Below are 24,744 nucleotides of genomic sequence, written 5' to 3' on the forward strand. Positions count from 1 at the left end.
TGTCTCTCACTCATCCTATTGAGTACTTACTTTGCTTTGAAATTCCATCTTTGCAACTTCATTTTTGTCTACTTTTGTTAGGTGTGTCAAGACCTGGTCTGAGAGGTCCCCCAGGATGTCCTGGGCCAAAAGGAACAAAAGGAGAGAAAGGACAAACTGGCATCTGCATTGTAGGCCCTCCAGGACCACCTGGACAAGCTGGCAGACCTGGTTCTGTTGGATTACCAGGGCCTCCAGGAGAACCAGGTAGTGTTTTGGTATTGTATATATAATGAACAAGAACAAATCCAGAGGCATCTCAGTATCTAATGTATGAGATATGCAAATATGTTACTTATAGAGTATATTTTGAGTAGTATGGATGAATAGAATTTCTCTTTGGAAATTTTGTTTTATGATACTCATGAAGCAAAGGTCTGTGCTTCTCTGCTAATGAGATTCTATGGAGAAGATACAACGACTTCCCAGTACAAAGATTCTTGGCTTTTTGTATAAACATAACTATAAAAATCTGATACATAGAGCCAGGAAACACTAATGAGGGAAAATCTGTTCTTAAAATTAATTCTTCAAAAGCTGTAATAAATCTTTAAAACTAAATTCGGAATGGGCTAATTTGAGAGGTAGAGAAATCACTTGCATCCCTCCAGAGGTCTTAGTGTGTCTTAGAGCAGCTTTGAAATTCTGGTTGGATGAGAATAAAGTGGTAGCAGTTCATAAAACTTTTAGAAAATTTATTAACTAGGAATACCTCTTTAACTAGGACTACCAACAGCATCATATTTCTTTTTTATGCAGTATGTCCAAAACAAGTTTTTCTGAAACAATATCAGTGTAGTGCTTCTCTTTTAAAAAACATACCTACTCCTCAAATATATTCTTAGGAGAATCTCAATGCATGTTCTGTTTTTCCAAAGAAATAGTAATCACCCCAGAATAATTTTGTCAAAGATAGATGAGCAATACTAATAATTTAGGGTGAAAAGTTTCCTTTTCCTTCCTGGTAAAGGGTCATGTTTCTGTTGATTCAATAAAATGGAAATACTTTTCCCTGAAGTTAGAAAGCTTTTTAACAGTAGCCATATGGATCCAGCAGGCTGCTGAGATTTACTTTGGCATTACCATATTTATTCTTAAGTATTTCCAATTACAAGGATTTTGGATTTGTCCACATACTCCTCTCTTGTAAATGAATCATAGAATATCTCAAGTTGAAAGGGATCCCTAAGGATCAGAATATTGTCTCCAGCTCATCCCTGGAACTTTTTTCTCTCTTAGCAAGTAGAAAATTGTTTTAATAAGCTCCTGCTGTAATGGTGCCATGCTCATTTCATTAACAGGTAAAGTAACATTTAGAACAGGCCTACCAGGACTTCCTGGAGAGCCAGGGTGCACAGGACCTCCAGGACTTCCAGGAGATACTGGCATGAAAGGTCAGTTTTGGAAAACTGTACATCAGAAGTAGATAGTATAATCTTCATAGACTGTCATGAAATTTTGAATGTAAATTACCCTTAAACTATCTGAATTCAGAGATTTAAGAAAAGTCAGTAGGGAGATTCATAGCAAGATGCCTTCCTCCCCTTACAGTCAATACCAGCTGAAAGAGCAGTGCTACATCCCAGTTGTGCAGCACTGCTGCCAGGGTGTAGGTCTTCACTGGGACAAACAGTTATTACATGTTTGGTAGGGTTTCTTTATTCTCCCATTGCTATGTTCAACACTAACAGCCGTTCTCTGAGAGAACTGTTCTCTGCAAATACCACCCCAGGAGCTACTGAATCTTTGCCACTTGCCAGTCATTAAATTCACCCAGGCTGTTAAGGAACCACGTTAGTTTTAGGGCTATTCTTTTGAGAGAATTTGAGTTATCATTAGAGTGACTATATCCAAATGGCTTACCAAAACTACACTTGAAAAAAAATCAAGATATTTAAACTGAATATTTGTGGATTTTCAGTTAAGTGTGGTCCGTTCTGATTCCCTGCCCAACAACAGACAATTTTGGACTGTGCTGGAAGGGATCTTCCAACAAAATTAAGGCCATGTTCCTACCACTCTCTAGCCAAAAAGTCTTAGCCATCCCTTATAAGAAACTATGTAACTCATTAGTTAAGTTTGGGAATGACTTGCTGTGGAATAACTGATGAATTATTTTCTCCCTAGGTGATGAAGCTTGTGTGTGCACCGATTGCAGCTATATTCCGGGAATACCTGGTCTTCCTGGTTCTTCTGGGCCACAGGGCCAGGATGGCATGCCTGGTAAATTACCTGGGTGTTCCTAACAGGGTAGTAAAAATGCCAATGCTTCTGCTTTTAGCATGAGAATCAGGTATGGGCCTGTCTGCAGCATGTGGTCCTTGAACTAGCCCTGAGGTTGTGATGAGTGTGAGAGTCCGATGCAGCTCCATCTACTGGTAGGGACAAAAGCCCTAAAGAGGTTAAGTCAGAATGCTACTAGGTTTAGGTGCAGCCTCAAGCTGGCTTGTAACAAGCAGAAGCATTCAATGCTCAATGTGACTTTTGGAGTTTATCAAAATCCACATCCTTGTTTTCATAGTTCTTTGTAAAATATGCTATTTCTTTGCAGGTAGAGAAGGAACAACGGGTCCAAAAGGTTCCCCAGGTTTTCCAGGAGCACCAGGGTTTCCAGGAGCTCAAGTAAGACTGTGTTTTCAGGTTATTTTTCAGATTCCACAAGAATGACTTCAGAGAAACCTCACAGCTGCTGTTAATTGCAGTGTCATACTGTATCTTCTCAACAGTTTTCTTTCTGTAGTAAGGAATGTGTCTGCATGGGAGGCCTAGGTAGAGACTGTAATGTATGGCTGACCTAGTTTTACAGGAGCCAGTTGCTCAGTGCAGCAAGGTCAGCCCAGACAAATGAGGCAGGTAAATACCTGTTTGATTAACCTATACTGTATTTCATGATGGCTAGACTGCTGCTTCTGCCTAGTATGGGTAGTTTACAGTTAAGTTCTGTTTATCTACATAATTCTATAAACTTAGCAGTGGCTGTAAACCATATATAGGGGTTTCTGTGCTGTGATCTTCATCAGACTTACTTCTCTTACTTCTAGCATGCTCAGGACTTGCTAAAGCCCCAGCTGTGCAGAGAAACTTGCACCTCTTCAGGAGTGCAAAGGATATTCCCTTTTGGGAAACATTGTGAAAAGGGACACCTGCTGCCACAGACACTTGGTGGTTCTGACTTGTGCCTATAGTTGTAGTTATTTATGGGAAATTACTGTCAGTGCATCCAATAAAAAGTGTCATGCACAAGTAGTCTTTGTGGTGATTGCCACACAGATGCAGAATGAGAGTCTGGTAACAGGCTTTTCCAGAAGGCTCCCAAGAGTTCATCAGCCCAAGGTCACTAGACCCCACTGTGCTTTCAGCTTGTAATGGTTTTGGCTGGGATAGAGTAGTCACTTTGTATGCTTGAGGGGAATGAACAGAGAGGAGAAATTCACTACAAACAGTGACAACTGTGGCAGTTATAGTCTCCCTGGGGAGATATTCTAATTTGGAGGAGAAATCTCTAATTAGAGTTCAAGGTACTTACTTGTCTTTATTTTTGTGCCACCAAAGCACAATCAAGTACCCAACTGTCTGATCTATTAAATTATTCCTGCTTATAGTAGTATAAATTAAATGTTGATCATGGCCAAAAGGTGTAAAGGAAGGAGGATAAAAACCAAAACCCACAAGATATCCCCCCCCAACCTTTTTGTTTGAAGCATGCTATTGCAGAGAGTAAAGGTAAGAATAAAGAGAAAAAGAAAGCTTGGAAACCATTGACATATGTCTAGAAATTAAATTATTTTGATTGCTTTGTTCTAGGGACCTCCAGGTTTTAGAGGAGATCAAGGGCGTAAAGGATCAAAAGGTGAGCCAGGATATGTTTATCCAGAGGGGCCAAAAGGTGAACGAGGAGATCCAGGGGCCAGGGGAGACAAAGGAAGAAAAGGGTCAAGTGGATTTCTGGGAAGACCTGGCTCTAAAGGATTCAAGGGTTCTAAAGGTGAAGAGGTGGGTATGTGGTGTTTGCAATGAGTAGAAAAACCTAAGTCAGTATTTATATCTTGTACAACAGTCTATATTGTGTATTGAGATGTTTAACTGAATGTTCTCTGCCTGACTTAGGGATACTATGTTCAGTTATGCCTAACTCAGATACATGAAAGAATGAGAGTAAATATTCTCAGGAAATACTAGAGAGGGGTGAGGCTAGTGCAGATACACATTGCTGAAAAACCTCAGCAGTCTGTTGTAGTGTTTGGATATTTATATTGGAGCACTATCTTGGGATTCCTATAATCAATAAGATTTTTAAAAAGACAGTTTTCCTGGCTACATAAAATGCTTATAAGGAGTAACTTAAACTAATTCAGATAGTTCCTGTTCAGTCTTCAGGAGTTAATTTTCAGTCAGGGCTGATAGAAACTGCTAATGCTGGGAGGAGTGACCATAAAACTAGAATCATTAAGGCAGAGTTCTTTGTGCAGCAGAAACAAAAGGTAACAATTATTGTTGTGTTGCATTGACTGAGAATCTGATGAAGTAATTCAGACTTAACTGTCTCTAAACATGACTCCCAAGAATTCAAGGAGCATCAGAGCTGGAGTGTTCAATGACACCACAGCAATTGAAAAATCAAGCTGCTGTATTTATTTGTACTATTTTAACTCTTAATAGTCCTGAATTTGTCAATAATTTATATTAAAATTATTATTGTAATATTAAAATATATTGGTTTAATTACAACTAAATCAGAGGAAAAAATCCTCTTGAATTAGCAGAACTACTACTGCTACTTAAGAAATGCAAGACTATTGTCATACAGAGAATCAGACATTCTGTTATGAAAGCTGGTGTGGACAGCAGGAAACTGTTGGTATACACGTGTGTATATCATTAATATCATTATATCATTATCTGTATCATTCATAGGGATTGGAGGGCTCAAAAGGAGATAGAGGGCTACCTGGAATGCCTGGCAGTCTTGGTCTTCCTGGAGAGATGGGTCTTCCTGGAGTACCAGGATACGGACCACCAGGAATAAGAGGGTCCAAAGGCTCTAAAGGAATACCTGGTCCACCTGGATTACCTGGAGCAGCGGGTTTGTAACTTCCTGTTTTACCTGTGTTAAAGAGCACTTGACTGAAATAGCAGAGATGGATTGAATTGAAAGACATTATTTATGAAACACACAAAGGTTTTCTTGGAATGAGCAGCACTGTTCCAACTTTGGTCCAAAATAATAGCAAAAGTCTTCAGGTAACTGAGGTTGGAAGGGATCCTATGAGGACCTTAGTCCAAACTCCTGCTCAGAACATGGTCAGCTATGAGATCAGACCAAGCTACTCAATGCATTATCCAGTTGGGCCTTGAAAACCTCCAAGGACAAACACAGCACATCACCCCTGGGCAGCCGTTTGTGGTGCTTGACAGTCCTCATCATGAAAAAAAAATATCTTTCAATATGTATTATCATCATTAGTGTGAGCTAAGTTACCAGGAGACAATATGGAGGACCCCATAATTTGAGCACTGAAAACATATCAATGCATGTGTTTATAGGCAAACAATCTGGATAAACACAAAGTTGGATGGCAGATAAAGCCAAGGTTTCTTAAAAATAATACCCATTAAACCTTTATGAAATTGAGTTGCAGGTTGAGTATTTCTCAGTTGCATCATTTACCTGCTGACTTTGTGCTTCCTTTTCTGAGTCACCACTACTGTGCAGGAGGGCTGCACAGGATCTGTGAGCCAGGATCTGAAGGCTTTTTAAAGTCTGTTGGATTTTCAGAAATACAGAAACTGTAGAAGACTGTGATTTGAACAAAGTAGATTGATCACTAATACTTCTAAATGCTTAAGCTTACAGTATTGCCAGACTATAAACCTTTGTAATCATTGATTATGTATTTGCTGAAGGTCTGAAAGGAGAGACCAGTAGGGTAACTCCACTGCCTGCATTGCCAGGACCTCGAGGACCAGATGGTTTACCTGGCCCCCCAGGAGTGCCTGGTGAGTACATCTGCAATAAGCACAGTGAAAATCAGAGATAATCTGTTTGGGATCTCTCTCACAGCTATGGCCAGGTAAAACTCCTGTCTTACTTTGAAATAACTAGAAAAAGGATTTCTGTGGTACAGAAGCTAAGGAATTAGCTGTAACATTTCCTTCCAATAAAACCAGGGGAAGCAGATGTGAATAGGAAAGGCACATTGGTCTGTGTCCATGGTGTGCACTATGGCAGAGATACTAAGCAGTCCCATGCTGTGACCTGGTTCCTCCAAGAACCAGAAATATCTGGTTTATCTGCCACAGCCTTTATATCCAGAAAGCCACTTCTAGCATAATTTTGAGAACAGTGTAACCTAAACTGTGCTAACATCACTGCAATCTTCAAAACAGAAGGAAGAAAACCAGGTTGAAGTATTCTTAATCTCCCTGAAGCCCTTGGCGGTTCTTATGCTTTGCAGTGGCACAGTCAAAAGAGTAACTAAGTTTCCCAGTTCATTTTTGATGTGTCTGTTACTGTTATTCTCAGGTATTCAGAAACTCTGTTTCCTTTTTTGGGCAGGTTTTGGGTTTGGGTTCTAGGTGGGATACATTTTTTGGTTGCTGCTGTTTTAAATTTTGCAGAAGTTTTGAATTCACTGAAGGGCAGTAAGTGACATTGAGGCTAACTGTAAGGCACCTTTGCTTTGGTTTTGTAGGTCATCAGTCCTTAAAGCTGCCCTGAATAGCACAGGAAAGTTTCTCAGTAGCTTTATGGGAGCTTCTGTTCTTGTAGGTGCTTCTGTTCCAAGCCTCACCCCTAGAATGTGTGTTTTGTCTATTCAACAAGTGGAAGATCTGTATCTGCACATAGTTGTTTGTGGAAGTCTCAGAATTTGAGCAAATTGCATAAAAACTTAATTCACAGGGTGATGCCTGCTTTGTGAATACAATTTACATTTTAACTGTGAAAACCTACTGTGGAAGAGAGATGTCTGAGTTATAACATAATCTACACTGGTGTCTTAATAATGATAGACTGCAAACCTCCTAATTTTACCAGCTGATGTTCTGTGGTAAGATACATCACCGTTTACTAATTTCCTTTGTACAGGTAGGGCTGGACCAAGAGGGCAGCCGGGTGATTCAGGACATCCAGGACCAACGGGTGACACAGGCTTTCCAGGGATTGGGTTTCCTGGAAACCCAGGTCTGAAAGGTAAAATACTATTTTTTATCTTCTAAAAGAAATAAAAAAATATCTTAAAAAAAAATACTGTTTGGAGTACTGCCCAAACAGGTGCAGCTCATCTGAGTGCCACCCTTACTTCAGATGGATTCTTATTATCTGGGTATGTGTTACAGAGTCAGAGCTGTAGCAGTGTGGGTACTTTAATCCACAATGTAATACCTGCTCTACTGTGTAGGTAATAGAAAACATTTTGAATGCTACAAATTTGGCTGTTCTTCATGCAAGTTCATACTCCCCTTTAAACACTAGAATAAAAGCAGTTTACATGATCTCAGTGAGGGGGAGAGAAGAAAGCTCTGATACTAGAAGTGCCACTGAGCTGCTTTCTAAAGAAAACAGAAGGGAACTGACATCAAAATAGCTTAACTTTTAAAATAAATAAATAAATAAATAAATAAATAAAAATCCCCTGTGAAATCATTGATCTGAAGCAAGTAACCAAGCAGTGTTACAATCAACATGGAGTCAACATGCAATGAACAAGATGCAGTGTGTCAAATCAAGTGTGTGAAATCAAGATGCCTTCATCTCATGCAACCTACTGTGTCAGAGGCTTAAAATGCCTCCTTACAAATTCCCATTTGTAAAATAAACTGATAACCATAGCATGTGTACTGACATTTAATTCATTTTTTCAGGAGATAAAGGACTTGCAGGAGTCAGAGGGGCACCAGGTTGCGAAGGAAAGGTTGGAGATCCCGGGCAAGCTGGAAACCTAGGACAACCAGGAGAAAAGGTTTGGCTAGAAACACAAACTTTTCCATAGGTCCTATTCATTAAAAGTGACACTGAGCAAATAAACTAAGTGTGAGAAACATATCTCCTGACCTGTGATGCACAAACTGTGAATTGAAATTGCTTGTATAAAAAGGGGCTCAAGCTAAATTTTTAAATTCAGAAACAGAATTTCAGAACTCCAGGTGTTTGGGATGGTTTGGTACTTGAGTTTTCAGAGCACAAGGACAACACTGTGCTGCTTACAGCAAAATATTAAGGTTGCTACTTCTGAAAATATGGCTATTTAGAAATTGCAATTAAACATATGCTTAATGGAGGTCAGTAGCAAGAAATTATTCAATTTATGGAAGTGCTTAGTTGAATTGAAGCCTAAAGTAGCTTGGAGATAATACTCCAGCCACTCTTACTGATTAGCAAAAGCTAATCTACTGATGGCATATGTAAATATAGGATTCTTAACTACTCTGTACTCAGGATTTAAATTTGAACACCTCAGTGTTTTGAAAAAGTGACTTTTCTTTTTTGTGTGTGCTCATATCTCATTCTGTTTATGTTATGACATGACCAAGTGTGAGGTTTGGGGTTGTAGATTTTCTTTGTTTAATTATTATTGAATCTGTGTTTGCTGCTACAGAACAGCTGGATGTAGAGTGGCCTTTGTGGTCCAAGTATAGCATCAGTGAATGGTGTAAGCTCAGCTCTACTAACCTGGTTTATGAACATGTTGATTTGCTGGTGCTCAAAGCTAATAGTCAAAACAACCATCAGTTCAGTCAGCCAAAAAAAAGCCCCAAACAATTGGAACTTTGCTTTCAGGGACTAGACTTGGGTCACTTGTGATAAAACCAGTCTTTATGGAAAACACATTCAGTTGTTCATTTGGAAAAAAAACAAATAAATGACTGAGTGTTCCAAGGCATATCTTGGTTGTTTGAATAAATAGACCTTGGTTATTTAAATATTTCTATGAAAATAGGACTATTATATGAAATAAAGGAAAAGTTTTATTTGCACACCAACAAAATGTTCAGTTACAGGTCCAAAGCTTTTTCACAGCTACAGCAAGCTTTGCAATTCAGTAAAGGCCAAATGAAGGGAAGTGATGTGCATTTCTCAGCAGCAGTTTCTTAGAGTTAGGAGACAGAATTCAAAAGCTGTTTAGGCTAATTAATCCTCTGCATAGAGCCTACAGCTGGCTAATAAGGAACATCCAGTGATCTGTTGAATTGGAGCCACTATAAGTTATAATGTGAAAGACCTCCAGGGAATGGAGAAAGTTGAATAAAATGTTAATTGATCACAGAGTAGAGAAAATATTTTGGCAGATTTGCCATACATAATACGTGTGGATTGTTACATTTCTCTCTGTGTTGCAGGGTGACCCAGGCGTGGTTATTGCTGGAGAGCCAGGTAGACTGGGTTCACCAGGAGGCCATGGGATTCCTGGCTCAAAAGGTGATACTGGATTTCCAGGACTTCCAGGCCTACCAGGGCGTGCTGGACATGATGGTGATGATGGCCTAAGAGGTACTGTTGTCAAACAAGTTCAAGGAGAACATCAAGTTATTTTAAGGAAAGGAAAGCCAAGTCAAACAATGCTCGCTCCAAGTCTGAAACTTTTCCTTTAGTCATTGTAAATCCATTCTCTTTTCTTGTAGGAGACCGTGGCCCACCTGGAGTTCCTGGAGATCCAGGTTTTCCAGGGAAAGCTGCTGAATGTCTTATTGGCCCGCCAGGTTTGCCAGGTGTCCAGGGAGCAACAGGCCCACCAGGTAGGACCTTCTGAATCAAGCGTGACATTTGGCTGGCTATGTTGTGTTTTACAAACAAATATTTTGGTTGGAAAAGAACTTGAAGCTTATTAAGGGCAACTGGTATCCTAGCACTGCCAAGTCCACCACTAAACCAAGTCCCTGAGCTCCTGGGATAGTGTCTCAATTGCTTCCCTAGGCAGCCCATTCCAGTGCCTGACAACCTTTTGGGTGAAGAAATTTTTCCTAGTATCTTATCTAAACCTTCCCTGGCACAACTTTCCTCTTGTCCTATCACTTGTTACTTGGGAAAAGAGATGGACACCCATCTCGCTACAACCTCCTTTAAGGTAGTTGTAAAGAGTGATAAGCTCCCCTCAGCATCCTTTTCTCCACACTTCTGCCTCCTAATGGTGTGAGGCAACTGAAGTTGTTTCTGGATATTGTTTATAAGATGAGAGAAAATGTGAGCTCTCTTAAAAGATGAACTTTCTGCACATGCACTGATTAAGCTGCATTATGAGTCAGGTGCCATTGTGTAGTACAAAGAGCAATCACAAAATGGCCCAAATTCCACAGAAAGAGGGATATTTCAGTCATGTGTCCCATCTGGAGCTGAACTTAGATTCCTTGCTACAATGCAGTTGATAAAAAGAAACAAAAGAGAGGAAAAGATTAGCTAGGTTTAGGGTCTCAAAATTTGATTGTTGTTTGTTTGATTTTTTTTGTGGGGTGGCTTGTTTTTTTTAGTTGGTTTTTTGATTGGTTTTGTTGGGGGGTTTAGAGATTATTAATTAGACTAGAATTCATACAGAATTGGTGGGGGTTTCATGTTTGGGTTTTTCTTCTTTTTCTGAGAAAGAACCAAATTCTCTACTCAATTTTTTTTTTCTTTAAAAATGGTAATAATGAAAAAAAACCCAAAACAACCCCCCAAATAGCCCCAAATCAGAAACATCCAAAACACAGAGCTCTTCCAAGATTTCCTGAATGTCTGTGTTGTCTTACAGATCTAATGTTTAGTGCTCTAACAGGCATAATTGAAGAAGAGTTTCATGCTCATGATGGCAAGATAGAGGTAAAGGTTTATTTTCCAAGCACATGTACCAGACTACACTGTTATGCATTTTCTTTAGGAAGAAGAGCTTCACAAGGTTCAAAAGGAAAACTAGGTCCTCCTGGCTTGAGTATCCCAGGAATCTCTGGAAATCCTGGGGAACCTGGATTAATAGGTCTTCAGGGAAATACAGGATTACCTGGTCCCAAGGGACAGTCAGGAAGGCCAGGAATCTCTGGTGCTCCAGGTAAGGATTCTCCAAATACTTCTTTTAACATAGAAATTAAGTCAGTCTCTGCAAAAGGGTGTCAGTCTTATTTTTCCAAATGGAAGATGCTGAAATATTTTTCCATTAACAGCTTTCATCTGTCATTGAAGTAATACTGGTTTACTGATCAAATACTAACAAATATGTTCCTCTTACTTCAATTCCACAGGCTCAAGGGGAGATCCAGGTATGATGGGCTTGTTAGGAATTCCTGGACCCCCTGGCATGATTGGAAGACCAGGCAACCCTGGTGTCAGAGGCAAGTGGCTATAGTATCTGTCCTTGTTATTACTTAGAATATAGAAACTTCCATGCTGAAGTTGTCTGGTGATTCATCTTGATCTATGTTATCACTCCTGAGTATGCATGTCATACTGGCATTTCTCTGAGCCTTAGTGATTCTTTGAGTTCTGTATGTGTATACAGACTGAATGACAGCATTTTACTTTTTAGCAGTTTTGAACCAGAACCTTTTTTAGTTCATTGCTATTTGTAGAAGTGGCTGGCCATTTACTATATGAGGGGCAGAGAACCTTTTTGCTATCATTTTTCCTTATCCCATTCATGTTCCAAATATAATTATCATATCTATACAAAAGGTTTCTTCAGAAAATTTCATTGTGTTTTCTTGCAGGTTCTTCTGGCTTCCCAGGACCAAAGGGAAGAAAAGGGTTCCTTGGAGCAAAAGGTGAACCAGGTGATAAAGGTTTTCCTGGACCATCTGAGACCTTGGTTGATATTGGGAAGAAAGGAGAACGAGGCTTAAAAGGTATCCATTCATTATTCTGCCATTCAATATCTATGTTGCAGTTCCAATGGACACTAAAACATGGAGGAAACAGGCTCTACTACTGAGACTATTCACGTGGCTTTGGAATAATTATCATTGAATGCTGGAAATGCCTTGTTATAGATGGGATAGTTAGATATTAAATTGAGTATTTATTTCCATTTTAACAAGTTTTTTAAAAAACCCTCTTACTGTAATGTTAAGTCAGCAGTAATATGTCAATAGTACTAGGAGGCTTATATAAACATACACTATCCATGCATGTTTTTACACATTTAGTAGCCTGTGAGCACAGAAGGGGGCATACTTAACAACCAGATTGCAGAGAAATTGAGTATGTTCAGAAATACTTCATTATCAGAGTAACTCCTTTGTCTGCAGTATTAATATAGAGTCTGTTTATCAATTGTACATGCTTAACTAATTATTGTCTAGCTGTTTTGTGTAGGCTTTTTCCTATGGAAACTTTCAGAAATGTCCTTTTCTCACCATGTGAGAAATACAGAGGGCATTAATTGTGAGCTTGTGTCTTGCTTGTATGCATTCAGAGTGAAAATCCTATGTTCCACTTCTGCTTCATCAGCTTTGGGAGTTACAGATCTTTAAACTTTACATAAAACATATTCTAAGATGTTGGTTTGTAATATTTTTTTAAAATCCAACTTAATTTTTTTTAGGAGTTCAAGGAAGAGTTGGCCTAAGAGGAGAAAAAGGAGATGCTGGTATGCAAGGTCCCCCAGGACTTGATGGGTCTGATGGAATGCCTGGTCTACCAGGTATGGAATACATATATTGAAAATTATAGTATCATGTGAAGTGCAGAGATAATATTACCTCAATGCTAGCACACAACACTGCTCTTGCACCAGCACTACATTCTCTGTATTAACTCTGAAGCTTTTCTGAGAGTGCTGAAACTACGGTTTCAAAAGCTGCTGTTTGAAAGTCATAGCAGCTACCACGAAATGAATATTGTTTTTCTTTCAAATATAGACCATTATTTAGGCTGATAAATAGAAAATCATATTAAATCCTGAATAACTTTAAAAGCTGATGAAGCCAATGAATAAAAATTGATATTTACACAAAGGAAGAAAAGTTTCAATTCCCAGTATTATTAAAAAAGGGAAGAATTCTAAAATAGGAACATTACAGTTGTGCACATGAATATCTCAGAAGCTTTTGATTGTACTTAATTTTTTTCAAAGCCTGCATGCTTTGCTTATTTTTTTAAAGTTATCTGGTCTTCAGCCAACAACAGACTTAAAAAGAACCTGCATAAATTATAAACCTATCTAAGCCATTTCACAAGTTTTTGCTCCATCATTACCACAACATCATACATAATGATACCTGTTGACCCATTTGTGAGACAATGCATCTGTTTTTTTCAAATTAATACTAATAAAAGTCTAATTGTCTGTACTCTTTTATTATTTGAGATAACATTTCTAGAAAACCATATGACACTGTAATTAGCTACATTAAAATGGTGACAATTAGAAATAATTTTACACTTGTAATTAAAGTGCCTCTTCTCATGATGGCAGTTATCTGTGCTTTATTCTGTTATTAACATCCTTTGTAGTCATTGCAGTCTAGGCAGCACAAGGAAAAATACCAATGCTCAACTACTACTAATTTTTTATGGAAGAAAGTAAAACCTCACCTTCCTGAATGTTCAGGCATTGCTAGCACACTAGAATTTAGACATCTGAACATTCTAGGTGCAACTAGATCATGTAGTCATTAAACTGAATGCTAATTTAGCTAAATTACGTTAAAGATAAGTGAGTGGGGGGAGAACTGCCTACACTATATAAGCAAAACTCTTTTGCTAGTTATGAGAAGTGCATAATGAGTAAGTAATAATGTGGTTGTGGCATGACCAGAAACCTGACTGAACTCAGTGGGACAATGAAAGGAGAGCCCAGTGCATAAATACAAATTCGTGATCTTGATCATAATTTGCAGAAGTGTATTTCAGTTACTGCCCCTAAGCACTGTGATCACAAACCTTAATTTCTTAGTTTTGATGTTGAAACATAAGATGCTTGCTATTTCACTTACTTCCTGACAACAATAATGATAGTTTTATCTGTGTCTGGACCCAGAGGAAGAATTATACTTTGGCTGCATGTTGATATATGAAATCATAAGGTACTATGACAGGATGTGCAATAGAGGATTCTGTATTCATGACAGTTCCACCAGCCAGCCAGTGTCCAAGGCAAACATGTGAACATGACCCTTCCTTCATCTTACAGGTGTCAAAGGTTTTATGGGCCTTCCAGGGCTTCCTGGAGAGCAAGGATTTCAAGGCGTACCAGGAAACAAAGGAGACATGGGAATTCCAGGTTGTTTTCCATCAACTCATATTACAAATTATAGAGCCTTGGGCAGTTATTGTAAGCACACTGTACAATACTTAGACTGGGATTTATTTGTTGCAGTACCTATAGACTTACCATCATCCCAGCATTTGCTTTCCTTGCAAAATTTAGTTCCCTCTCTCTAAATGAAATACAACTTCTTCTGCTTATATATTGTTGCATTCAAGAACCTCTTCTTAATGCTTTTAGAAATAAAATCATTGGCTGTGTAAATGACTTTAATGAAGAGTGAATAGATGTATATACAAGCAGTAGCTCATAAAACACGAGGTATAGTATGCAGCAATGATCCTTTTAAGAATAGCATCAGTATCTCAATTTTTCCAGGTCCAAAAGGACAGAAAGGATCTCCAGGCTTTCCAGGACCATCAGGTGACCCCGGTCCACGAGGCTATGTTGGCTTTGCAGGTGACAAAGGAGACCCTGGGTACCCATCTGCTGGGCCTCCAGGAGAACCTGGCCCAAAGGTATAAAGGCAATGGAAATACTGTCATATTAGACAGCAAGCAGAGCCTTTGTGAGTTTGCAGAAGTAGATGATTTGTTAATTATAAGAAATATTAAAATCCTATCATTTCATTACTCAGGAGAAATTTTTGAGTTCATTATATTTCATTTTCCTCTGGTGCAAGAATTTCTTTTTTTTTAAAGATGGAATGTCTTGGAAATACATTTGTTTCTGTAAAAGTTGCTAATCCATTAAGAATGAGGACTTGCACTTTAAAAGTCAGCAGTAAGAATACTTGTATGATAAAAAGCACAGAACAACATAATCTTAACAAATCCAAGAGTTCTGTAATCTAGAATTGTACTGTTGGTTTTTGGCAGTCTAATGATATCTTATACAACCTACATTATGTTCAGTAATATACGTTGCCAAAACCAAAACAGTATCCTTTAAGTTAGGTCAGTAGGATACAATCTTACTCTGCATATTCTGGGTGTGGAACAACTGGGAGTCTTTTTACAGATGGGATTATCTGAAATATGTGGTTGAGGCTGTAAATCATACTCCTGTAATCTAAATTATTTTCAAAAGCAGCTGGGTGGCCACAATGAGTTTACTGTTGTGAAATTCAGTAGGAATTCAAGGAAAAACATGTATTTCAGTAATTTGTGTAGTTGCATGTTATGTAAGGTGTCTAAATTTGGATCAAAAGAGGAACTGTTAGGATAAAATTGAAAGGAAGTCTATGTGCAGGTGAAAATATTTAAAGACTGAAGTTGGTTTCTACATATTAAATAAAGATTTTTTTTTTCTTAGCTATGTCTAAAAGATCAGTGGTGTTAGAAGACTTCATATTAGTCTACTTTGATTGTTTTGTATGAAAAGTAAAGGTTATGTAAGTGTAATCATAGTTTATTTGAAATGGTGTATTATTTTTCTGTTGTTCAAATATGGAATGTGATATATTTAACATAATGTGATTCATACCTCTTTGTGCAACTGCTGTTTCTCAGGGAGATCCAGGCCTCCCAGGAGCTTTGGGTGTCAAAGGAGAAAAAGGATGCCAAGGTTATCCAGGACATAAAGGAGTACCAGGACCACATGGGACCAGAGGGGAAACTGGAAGTGCAGGAATCCCGGGTATGGTTTGTTTTGGAGTGGTGGTGAGATGTTGAGACACTTCTAGAAGAACATAATTTCTTAATAAACTACCCCTGAGTGCCTGTGAGGTGGCACGTTTATATTCAACTGCTGTAAACTTGAACAGGACCTTTTGTAGTCGGTGTAGCCAAGCTAGTTTATGTCTCTTAGAGATCTCCTGCAGCTGTGAAAAGAAAAATGATAGCTAAGTTCTTATGCTGAGTCTGGATCTAGTCGTAACGGCCTTTCTCTTCTCCCACACCCTCTCTTCTTACAGGGAAGCGTGGACCTCCTGGGGATATTGGTGTTAAAGGGCAGCAGGGCCAGCCTGGACAACAGGGCATTAGAGGACCTCATGGTATCGTACACACCATCTATCCCAAATTCGTTATTTTCTTGTAAGCAGGCAGTTGATGTTCTTCTGAGCTTTTTGGTGATTTAACTTACCCATTTGCAGTCTCTATTGACATTAATTCTCCAATTCCAGCTAAGCTCTCTAACAGCCCATTTTCAGTGTTACCAGTTCAGCTGAGGCAAGAGGCTTTAAGTTTGTTTCACTATTGTGAAGCTTTTTGCCTTTTTTTTCTTTCCTCCATACAGAGGTCTTAATATCTGATATCCACACAATTGAAAGAAAGGCTTGTTCTGCCTCCTAAAAGAGAACAATAGTTTAAGATGTGGCTAGGTGAGGAGCAGAAGAAAATGAATTAGAGTAGAAAGAGAGGACAGTTGCAGCTGTTCGTTAAAGCAACAGAAAAGAACAAAACAGTCAAAATTATGTAAGGGGAAGATGTAAATATGCAGCAACAGACAGGTATGCCGTGCAGACTTCAGTAACCTGAGTGCTACTGTCTTCAAAAAGAGCACTGAGTGCTCTTATATTAAGAGATCCTCATCAAAAGTACCATGTTCTAGTTTTGTAGAATTAAATGAGATTACACTGACTTATCAGCAGAGTGAGCAAAGTACCTGTTTTCTCTAAACAGGTACTCCCTGTTTAGAGAAACACTGAATTTCCAATAAAGCCAGGGAGATAAATTATATTGTGGTCTATTATAATTCACAGGTGCTGTTGGAGCCCCTGGAAAAAATGGACTTCTTGGTGAGAGAGGTAATCAAGGTCAGGATGGCATGCCTGGTCCCCCGGGAATAAAAGGAGAGCCAGGTAACACTGTTGAAATATTTTCATTCTGTTTTACAATTGTTTGTTTCCATAGTTAAACTGACAATGGTTATTTAGGAAGGATTAATAAGGAGCTTCTATGGAGCCAAATATAAACATTTAGAAGTAGAAGGTTTTTCTCTTCTACGTAATTCACGGTTTCTTTTATACCGTTGCTGTACGTGCTGTCAACAATGTATATGTCACTGCTCTATTATACATGTGATTTGTCTTAAATTCCCCTAAAAATGTTATTGTTTGCAAGAGCCTAAGTGATGCTGTTAACAGTTCTTACGTGTGTAATCTGAGATGAAAAGAACCAAAATTCTTTTAAAGGAGTCTACTGTCTTACGTGGAAATAAGATAAAAGGAATCACAGTGTTTACTTAAAATCATGAAGGTTTCCATAACCCTTGGGTTGTAAAGTATTTTATTTGAACATTTCTTCATTAAGGTCCACAGATAGATTTGGTCTGAATTTAGTCAGAAAATGTTTTCATATTTTACAGCAAAAATGTTTCTTTGCATATTAGTATGAAAAGAATAAGGGAAAGGTATTCATAGTATTTAGTAAGTCTTTCATATTAAGTCTTAAGCAATGATTGTTAACATATTTTCTATTTACATTTCTTCTTTTATTTTTCTTAGTATAAAACATGGAAAGCTTACAAATTTAGTTTTTATTTCTACATAGAAGAAATGGAAATAACTGGTAAATTGTATTTTATATATAACCAAAATCTACATTTTGATTCAGTGAATTCTGAAATCTATGAAGTATTAGACAATTATGATGTTTTTTAACAATTCAGGACTTTGCCTATAATGTAACCTAATATTTTATAGGAGTACCAGGAAGAGGAATCCCTGGCCTTCGAGGTATTCCTGGTCGTAAAGGTGAGTTGTCTTTTTCAGAAACTAGAAACTTAATTTTTAAATACCAGAATAGTCATCTTCATCTGTAAGTCACCTCCTGCTTTTGGATGCTTGAAATGGCACTAAGTGTCAGAGCAAATCAAACATGATTTTGTGCTTTTGATCAATGATTCAAGGCTATATATTAGATATCAAAAGTTCTTGCTTCTAAATTTAAGACTATTGTGAAAGGGAAATGAAGAAGCTAATGCCTATGGTTCTATGAATTTGATGTACACATTCTAGAGCTCTTGAAATTTGATTAATAGAGTATGTCCTAATGGAAACAGCTGCTGCTGATGATACTAAGTGTACTGTAAGAAAGCTACAGTGATTGCATTTAAAGTTGGTTCAACTCCCTTTTTTATTGATGAACAAATGATTGAGGAGACTCTATTTTTTTACATTTTGAATTGTATTTCTAGTACTGGTATAAATACATTGATTTGCTTTACTTTACTTTCATACAGTCCATATATATCATGTACTCTAAGATCAATGGAACAATACCCTTTTTAGATACTGTCCTATTTTGTTGTTCTTGTATTGGTGCTTTTAGCTGGAATTTAATTTAAAAGGATTTTCCAGTTCTGATGTTCAAAGAAGTGTTTCTTTTATTTATACATCAAGAAATATTCTCTGCTGTGGTCTTTCTACTCTCCTTTCAGGCTTACTCCTTTGTATGAGCAATCCCTGAAATAGAGTATAAAAAACTGTGTATATGCTACCTTGCAGTGAGTCCTGTTTTGCTTTACAGTACTAAGGTGGCTTTGGGGACTTCTCCATAGTAACAACAAAGGCTAAATTCCACCTTTGTCATATAGCAAATGCACATATTCTGTGGTGTCACATCATTTTACCATCTTGACAGCTCTCCCCATATGTAACGCTTGCACTTTGCAGGAATCAAAGGGAACATGGGACTGCCTGGCTTTCCTGGACCAGTGGGTATGAAAGGTCGTCAGGGTGATCAAGGACCCATTGGACCTCCTGGATTAATGGGGTTACCTGGATTTCAAGGCGCAACAGGCATGGCAATTACTGGCCAAAAAGGGAATAGAGGCATTGCTGGTGCAGATGGAAGACCAGGTGTGCTGTTATAATTCCTTATTTATCTGAAATGCTCTACTGATAATTGAAAAACAGAAAATTCAGCCTGTCCAGAATGAAAGACTGAAAAGGGTCTTCTTGCCCCAGAGAGCTTCGTAATTAAACAGGTAGTTCCTTTACCAGGTAATGCAATGTTACCACTGCAAACACCATGATGGTCAGTGCAGGATGATGTAAATTAAAATAGCTCTAAGCTTTGCAGTCCACTGGATTGCATTCTTTTGCTTTCTTCCTATGCAGTCTCTAGGGCAGCTGAGATCAAACTTCAAAGAAGTGAGATAACAGACAGAACTACAACTGGAAGATATTCAAAAAACCGTTGTGCAAGAACTGTAGTGGGAGAACTCAGCTCTGATCTTAAGATTAAATCAGCAGGCTAGGAAAAATGAGGGTTTTCTTTTTTTAAAAAAAGTGTATTATTTCCTTGTGTATCACTGAGGTGGTAAACATGAATACTGTAGAATTGTTGAATGTTGCATTCCAACATTCACATACATGTAATGTTTGTGAAATGCTGTTGGCAGTAGTCTCTACTCACTCTGATGTTTCTCTGCAGGTGCTCCTGGTTTTCCAGGACCTCCTGGTCTTCCCACACCCAGCATAAAAGGAAGCAAAGGTGTTAGAGGGGCAGATGGCATACCAGGGCCAACAGGCCCACCTGGAGACACTGGGCCTCCTGGTCCAAAAGTCAGTAAAAGAAATATTTCTTGTTTCTTACTCTATTGTTAATTTTGTGTTTACCATGAAAATAACACCCAGGACAAGTTTTATAAAAACAAAAGAAACCTATGTCCTCTGAAAAGCCCTTGTAATAAAGGCAAGATATTAAAATGGATACAAAAAGCAGTTTTTATCGACTTGAGTGGACCAAAAAGAAGTTACTGTGAATTTCTGGCATGTTATTTCCTTGGCTATTCTGTATTACAGAATAATACTAACAAAGATATAACTGTTTCTAACATGCTCACAAATGGAGCAGATAATTCCAGTTGTAGCATATTCTTTGAACATAATGCTTTAAATGTTCTGAACAAAAAGGAAATGTACTTCATAGTGTCCAGATGCTGCTTTGTGTTTATTTTTGTTGTTCTCTGATTTGCAGGGTATAGAAGGTCGATCAGGTTATCCTGGTGTTAGAGGGGACCCTGGATTTCTTGGATTCCCCGGTGTAAAAGGTATTCATAGATTTGTTGCATACACTTCTGTGTGCCTGATACAGTCATTCAGATGTTGCATTATAACAGTACATGCATAATAGGGCTGGTCCTAGAGACATGAGGTTTTTACCAGCCAGAGCATGGTGTAGGTCACCTATAAATGAAAGGGTTCACTAAGCATTTTTGTGGAGTTAGATGCTATGGATATGTCCAAACTGAAGTTAAAGTGAGGAAGGGGTGAAACTTCAGCAGCCTCTGTTCCAGGCAAACTCAAAACAAGTTTGTCCTTAGTGACTAATTATGTGTAAGGACTTTGGGACTGAGTCTGCTAATTAGAAATGCCACACGCTGCCAGAAGACAAGACTTTCTGGCAACCTGCTAGCTGTAAACTCAAGAGCATTTAATCATAATTACAAGAGAGAGCACTGGATCCTCTGTTTGCTGTGAGAATAGTCCTAATTATAATTTAATTTACCAGTTTATCAGCAGATGAACTGTCAAATGTATTGGCTTCTTTAATTTAATATTCCTTAGGGTTAGTCGGATCAGTAGCTGGCTAAAAATCCTGTTAATGTAGATGTTTTTCTAGTGAATCAAATCTGATACAGGTCTGCAATACTCCCAACAGCCTCATTTTTTAATTACAGGATTTACAGTGACACAAAATTGTCATTACCTGTATAACCTACTAGTTTGTTTTTCATGCTAATTATTGTACATTTAAAACCTGTTCTAATTTGTAAAGTCACTGTACAGACAGTAATTGTACTTTAAGTTAAAAGCTCTGATTTCATAGTCAGTCAAATCTCCTGTCTTGATGATAAAAATACTTTTTTATTATTATTTCCAGCATAGTTGTGGAGAGTAATCTGAATTAACCTCATATTGTGCACAGTAAAAAGAATTGCTTCTAAAGTTTCCAAGACTTGAAAAACTATACTAGCCCTCCTAACAGCCAGCAGTATAACTGACAGTAGGGTTTCAAAGGAGTTGAACACAGCATCACTGAAGGCAGTGCTTGACCTGCATACTCAGTGATAAAAACACATAAGATAAAGAAAGGACATAGTCTAAGATTTTAAGCTATAGCAGTAGAGATGTAGAAGTCCAGACTCGCATTTCAAGAGAGTCTACAAACCATGACTCTTTGGGAAGGTGGCATGGATCATGCAGGATGCTTAAATAAGCCTTTGAAACTTTGACAGTTGTTTTGACAGCTGGAACCAGACAGATGTTTCTCCAATCTTCTTTTTTAGGAGAAAAGGGTAATCAAGGACCCCCTGGGCCACAAGGGGCAGAAGGGCCAAGGGGACCAAAGGGCCAGCATGGTAACCAACCTTTCTCAGTCTAATACCAGACTTAGGTCACTTTGTTTTGTTTTGTAGTATGTTTGCTTTCTTTTAATATAAAGCAATAGCTCTTCATTATATTTTTGCTGCTAGGTCCACCTGGAGACCCTGGGAGAATATTCTCTGTTCCAGGAAGCAAGGGTCCTCCTGGACTGCCAGGAATCCCAGGACCACCAGGTGATCAAGGAATTCAAGGGATTCCTGGACTACAAGGTGGTTTATATTCTTCTCTCTGTACATGTTTGTGTGTGCTGCTTAGTGAAACATTTAACTTTGGTGGGAAAACATACTTCTGCATAGAAAATGGATACATATTTTAAAATGCCTCTCTGCATTTATAAGTATCTTTGTACCTTGTTAACAGCCTTTTACTTATAACCCATCCCATTCCATCTGCCTTCCACCCTTGCAATCACTAAGTTTCTCCTTCAACATAAGCCTAAGCAAATAATGGAATAAAAAGTAAACTTGGATCAAACCATTCATCACTGATACAACCAGAACCCTGCTCAGGATGTTTGACATTTCTGGGGAGGAAATTACCACTGGTAATAAAGAAACTCTGGATGTGCTACAATGTCATTATGTCTGCCTCCAGCATAACAAAGCAGGCCCTGAAGAATTGTTCTTTTACACTTTCCTTAAAGTTGTTTCACAAAGGAATTGCATCATTTATAGAATTGCAAACCATGACCAAGATGATTATTGCCTGTTGTTATATTTTTGAAATACTTCTATTGTATGGCACATGCTAAAGGAAAACTCTACATGTTTTGGTGTCTGTAAACGTTTCTTAGGAGAATAGTAATGTTTTGCAATATATTCAACCGTATTCTACCTGACAGGAAATACAGTGACAGTAGCACTACAGACAGTCTCAAAATTTAGTAAATTCATGCTGCTGTTTTTACTCTAACACAGTTACATTTACATGGGGATTTTAACTGTATTTATTAACAGTTATTAAAATCTAGAATAACTACTGCTGTGTGATTCTGGGTTTTTTTCTTGGTTATGATTTAGGACCTAAAGGAGTAAAAGGTCTACAGGGAAGTTTTGGTCATCCAGGTAAACCAGGACTGCCTGGCCCAAAAGGAGACAGGGGATTTCCAGGACAAAGAGGTACAGAGAAGCAGATATTTCTGACTGCTACTACTGAATTTACAGATGAACTGTATTCCTGGTTTCTGTAAACCCTTCCTCTTGCATGTGTACAGTAGCTTTAGGGCCACAAACACATATAAGCACATTGTTAGCTTTTAACAGATGCATGTTTACAACTGAAGTAGTAATCTGCAAAAACATGTCTTGACAGTGCACCTCTGTTATTAATCACATGTATTTATCCACTTAAAATCCCCAGGTACCAGTGTGCCTTTGTAGAACCAAAATAGAACTAAAAATCGTTATTCAGTCACCATAAAATGTTATATTTTAGAACTTTTTTGGTAAAGACAGACACAATTTTTGAAAATACCTCATTATTCCATGAGACTGCAATGTAAAGCTGCCTGAGCTGGGTCAGAAGGAGTTAAAACATCTGTCCACAAATACTATCAATTTTCACGTCATAGCTTCTTATTGGCAATTTTTTTGTTAGTTTTCAAGTGGTTTCACTAAAATGAAGTGAAATTCAAACAAAATGTTAATATTTACAGCCATGTTTCTTTCCCCTCCACAGGAAGACCTGGACTGATTGGCTTTCCAGGTCTACAGGGATTACCTGGATCACCAGGTACTATCATTGCCGGTCCAGACAGAAGAGGTTTTATCTTTACCCGGCACAGTCAATCAACAAAGATTCCTTCATGCCCACATGGGACATCACAGATCTATGTTGGCTATTCGCTGCTTTTTGTACAAGGAAATGAACGAGCACATGGACAAGATCTTGGTACTGTATAGCTAAAGGTTTTGAGATCATTTTCTTCACAGTCCAGTTGTCATGTAACAAAGCTCAAACCAAGTGTCCACGATGAACACTGGTTTCAACCATAAGTCTCCAGAGTCGTTGGTGGCTCTGAGTCAGTTCAGGAATCGTGGCTTGAAAGACACCTTTCTTTCCCATTTTTTTCTGTCCCTAGGTATTTTTGAGGAGGAATTCAGTTACTTATGGATAGTTGTGTAGTATAAGCATTCACAACATCTGCACAGGGCTGACAGTAACAACACAAGATCTGAGATTCTTGTTCATCCCTTGTAAATGGGATGCTTCAGGGTGTCAAAAGTGGCAGCTGAATCCCTGCTACTGTGTCAAGGACTGGTACTATTCAAGAAAATATTAACAGGTTTTGTTCTTAGCCCTTACTTTTTATATATGTGGTTTATATACACCATAAGCATTTTGCTTTTGGGTAAATCCCCTGCACAGACACTTCTCTCTTTATAGTTACCAACTGGTTTTAATTCTCAATATAGTGGGTTGCATGCCACCATGTGTCTCTTCTGTTCGCTGCACTAAATATAAGCTCTCATCTGTCACAAACCTCTCCTCCTTTGTCTTTCAGGAACAGCTGGTAGTTGCTTGCAGAGATTTACCACCATGCCATTCTTATTCTGTAACACCAACGATGTTTGCAGCTTTGCTTCTCGCAATGACTATTCATACTGGCTGTCAACTGCAGCAGTAATGCCAGTGGACATGGCACCAATTTCTGGCAGGGCACTAGAGCCCCACATAAGCCGGTGAGAGCAGAAGAATTTTGTGGTTCTAGGCCTGAACTACTAAAGACATCATAAATTATTTTGAATGGCAAACCTCAGGCAGAGACCTGCACATCTCAGCCAGTACAAGCCCTGTTTTTAACCACCTGATTTTGGATTTCTCACCTGAATGTGTCGGATATTCAGTGGTATCCTAAGAGGAGTAAGATTAAAACTGGGGTCCGATTGGAGGGCTTAATCTGTATAGCTGGCATGAGAAAACAGCTCACAATCCACCTGACTGGAGTGTGGGTTTGGTTTTGGCAGGGTTTTGGGGGTGGTTGGTGGGGTTTTTTTAGAAAAACTTATTGTAGAGCATATCAGATGTAGACTAAGATGAAAGCAAGATGGATTCATTATTTGGAATAGAGTACAAATCAAATTCTATATTCAGTTGTGTGATAGATTTACTGTAGGTGGTGAAGAACATTGTACATTAGGGCCGAATGTTCTCTACTGTGAAACAGCCTTGCACACATGTGGCCCTTTGTAGTTGCTG

At 38.4% G+C, this 24,744-nt stretch overlaps 1 protein-coding gene across 1 annotated transcript in view; it reads left to right on the plus strand.

The window, feature by feature from the left end:
• Positions 1–24,744, plus strand: part of COL4A3 (collagen type IV alpha 3 chain) — a gene marked incomplete at both ends in the record, with an annotated part of 58,448 nt that overhangs the window by 31,215 nt on the left and 2,489 nt on the right. Inside the window, 29 exons of the mRNA XM_084267131.1 lie at positions 82–246; positions 1,341–1,433; positions 2,167–2,262; positions 2,591–2,661; positions 3,844–4,032; positions 4,954–5,122; positions 5,944–6,040; positions 7,131–7,231; positions 7,903–8,000; positions 9,379–9,529; positions 9,661–9,774; positions 10,890–11,057; positions 11,248–11,337; positions 11,713–11,847; positions 12,546–12,644; positions 14,136–14,225; positions 14,589–14,728; positions 15,722–15,848; positions 16,126–16,206; positions 16,915–17,013; positions 17,857–17,907; positions 18,829–19,014; positions 19,592–19,722; positions 20,138–20,210; positions 21,450–21,521; positions 21,636–21,755; positions 22,566–22,664; positions 23,224–23,436; positions 24,050–24,227. Coding sequence (XP_084123257.1) covers positions 82–246; positions 1,341–1,433; positions 2,167–2,262; positions 2,591–2,661; positions 3,844–4,032; positions 4,954–5,122; positions 5,944–6,040; positions 7,131–7,231; positions 7,903–8,000; positions 9,379–9,529; positions 9,661–9,774; positions 10,890–11,057; positions 11,248–11,337; positions 11,713–11,847; positions 12,546–12,644; positions 14,136–14,225; positions 14,589–14,728; positions 15,722–15,848; positions 16,126–16,206; positions 16,915–17,013; positions 17,857–17,907; positions 18,829–19,014; positions 19,592–19,722; positions 20,138–20,210; positions 21,450–21,521; positions 21,636–21,755; positions 22,566–22,664; positions 23,224–23,436; positions 24,050–24,227 — 3,496 coding nt within the window. The remainder of the gene's footprint in view (positions 1–81; positions 247–1,340; positions 1,434–2,166; positions 2,263–2,590; positions 2,662–3,843; positions 4,033–4,953; positions 5,123–5,943; positions 6,041–7,130; positions 7,232–7,902; positions 8,001–9,378; positions 9,530–9,660; positions 9,775–10,889; positions 11,058–11,247; positions 11,338–11,712; positions 11,848–12,545; positions 12,645–14,135; positions 14,226–14,588; positions 14,729–15,721; positions 15,849–16,125; positions 16,207–16,914; positions 17,014–17,856; positions 17,908–18,828; positions 19,015–19,591; positions 19,723–20,137; positions 20,211–21,449; positions 21,522–21,635; positions 21,756–22,565; positions 22,665–23,223; positions 23,437–24,049; positions 24,228–24,744) is intronic.

Source organism: Gallinula chloropus, assembly GCF_964237585.1.
Source record: "Gallinula chloropus genome assembly, chromosome: 8".
Lineage (NCBI taxonomy): Eukaryota > Metazoa > Chordata > Aves > Gruiformes > Rallidae > Gallinula > Gallinula chloropus.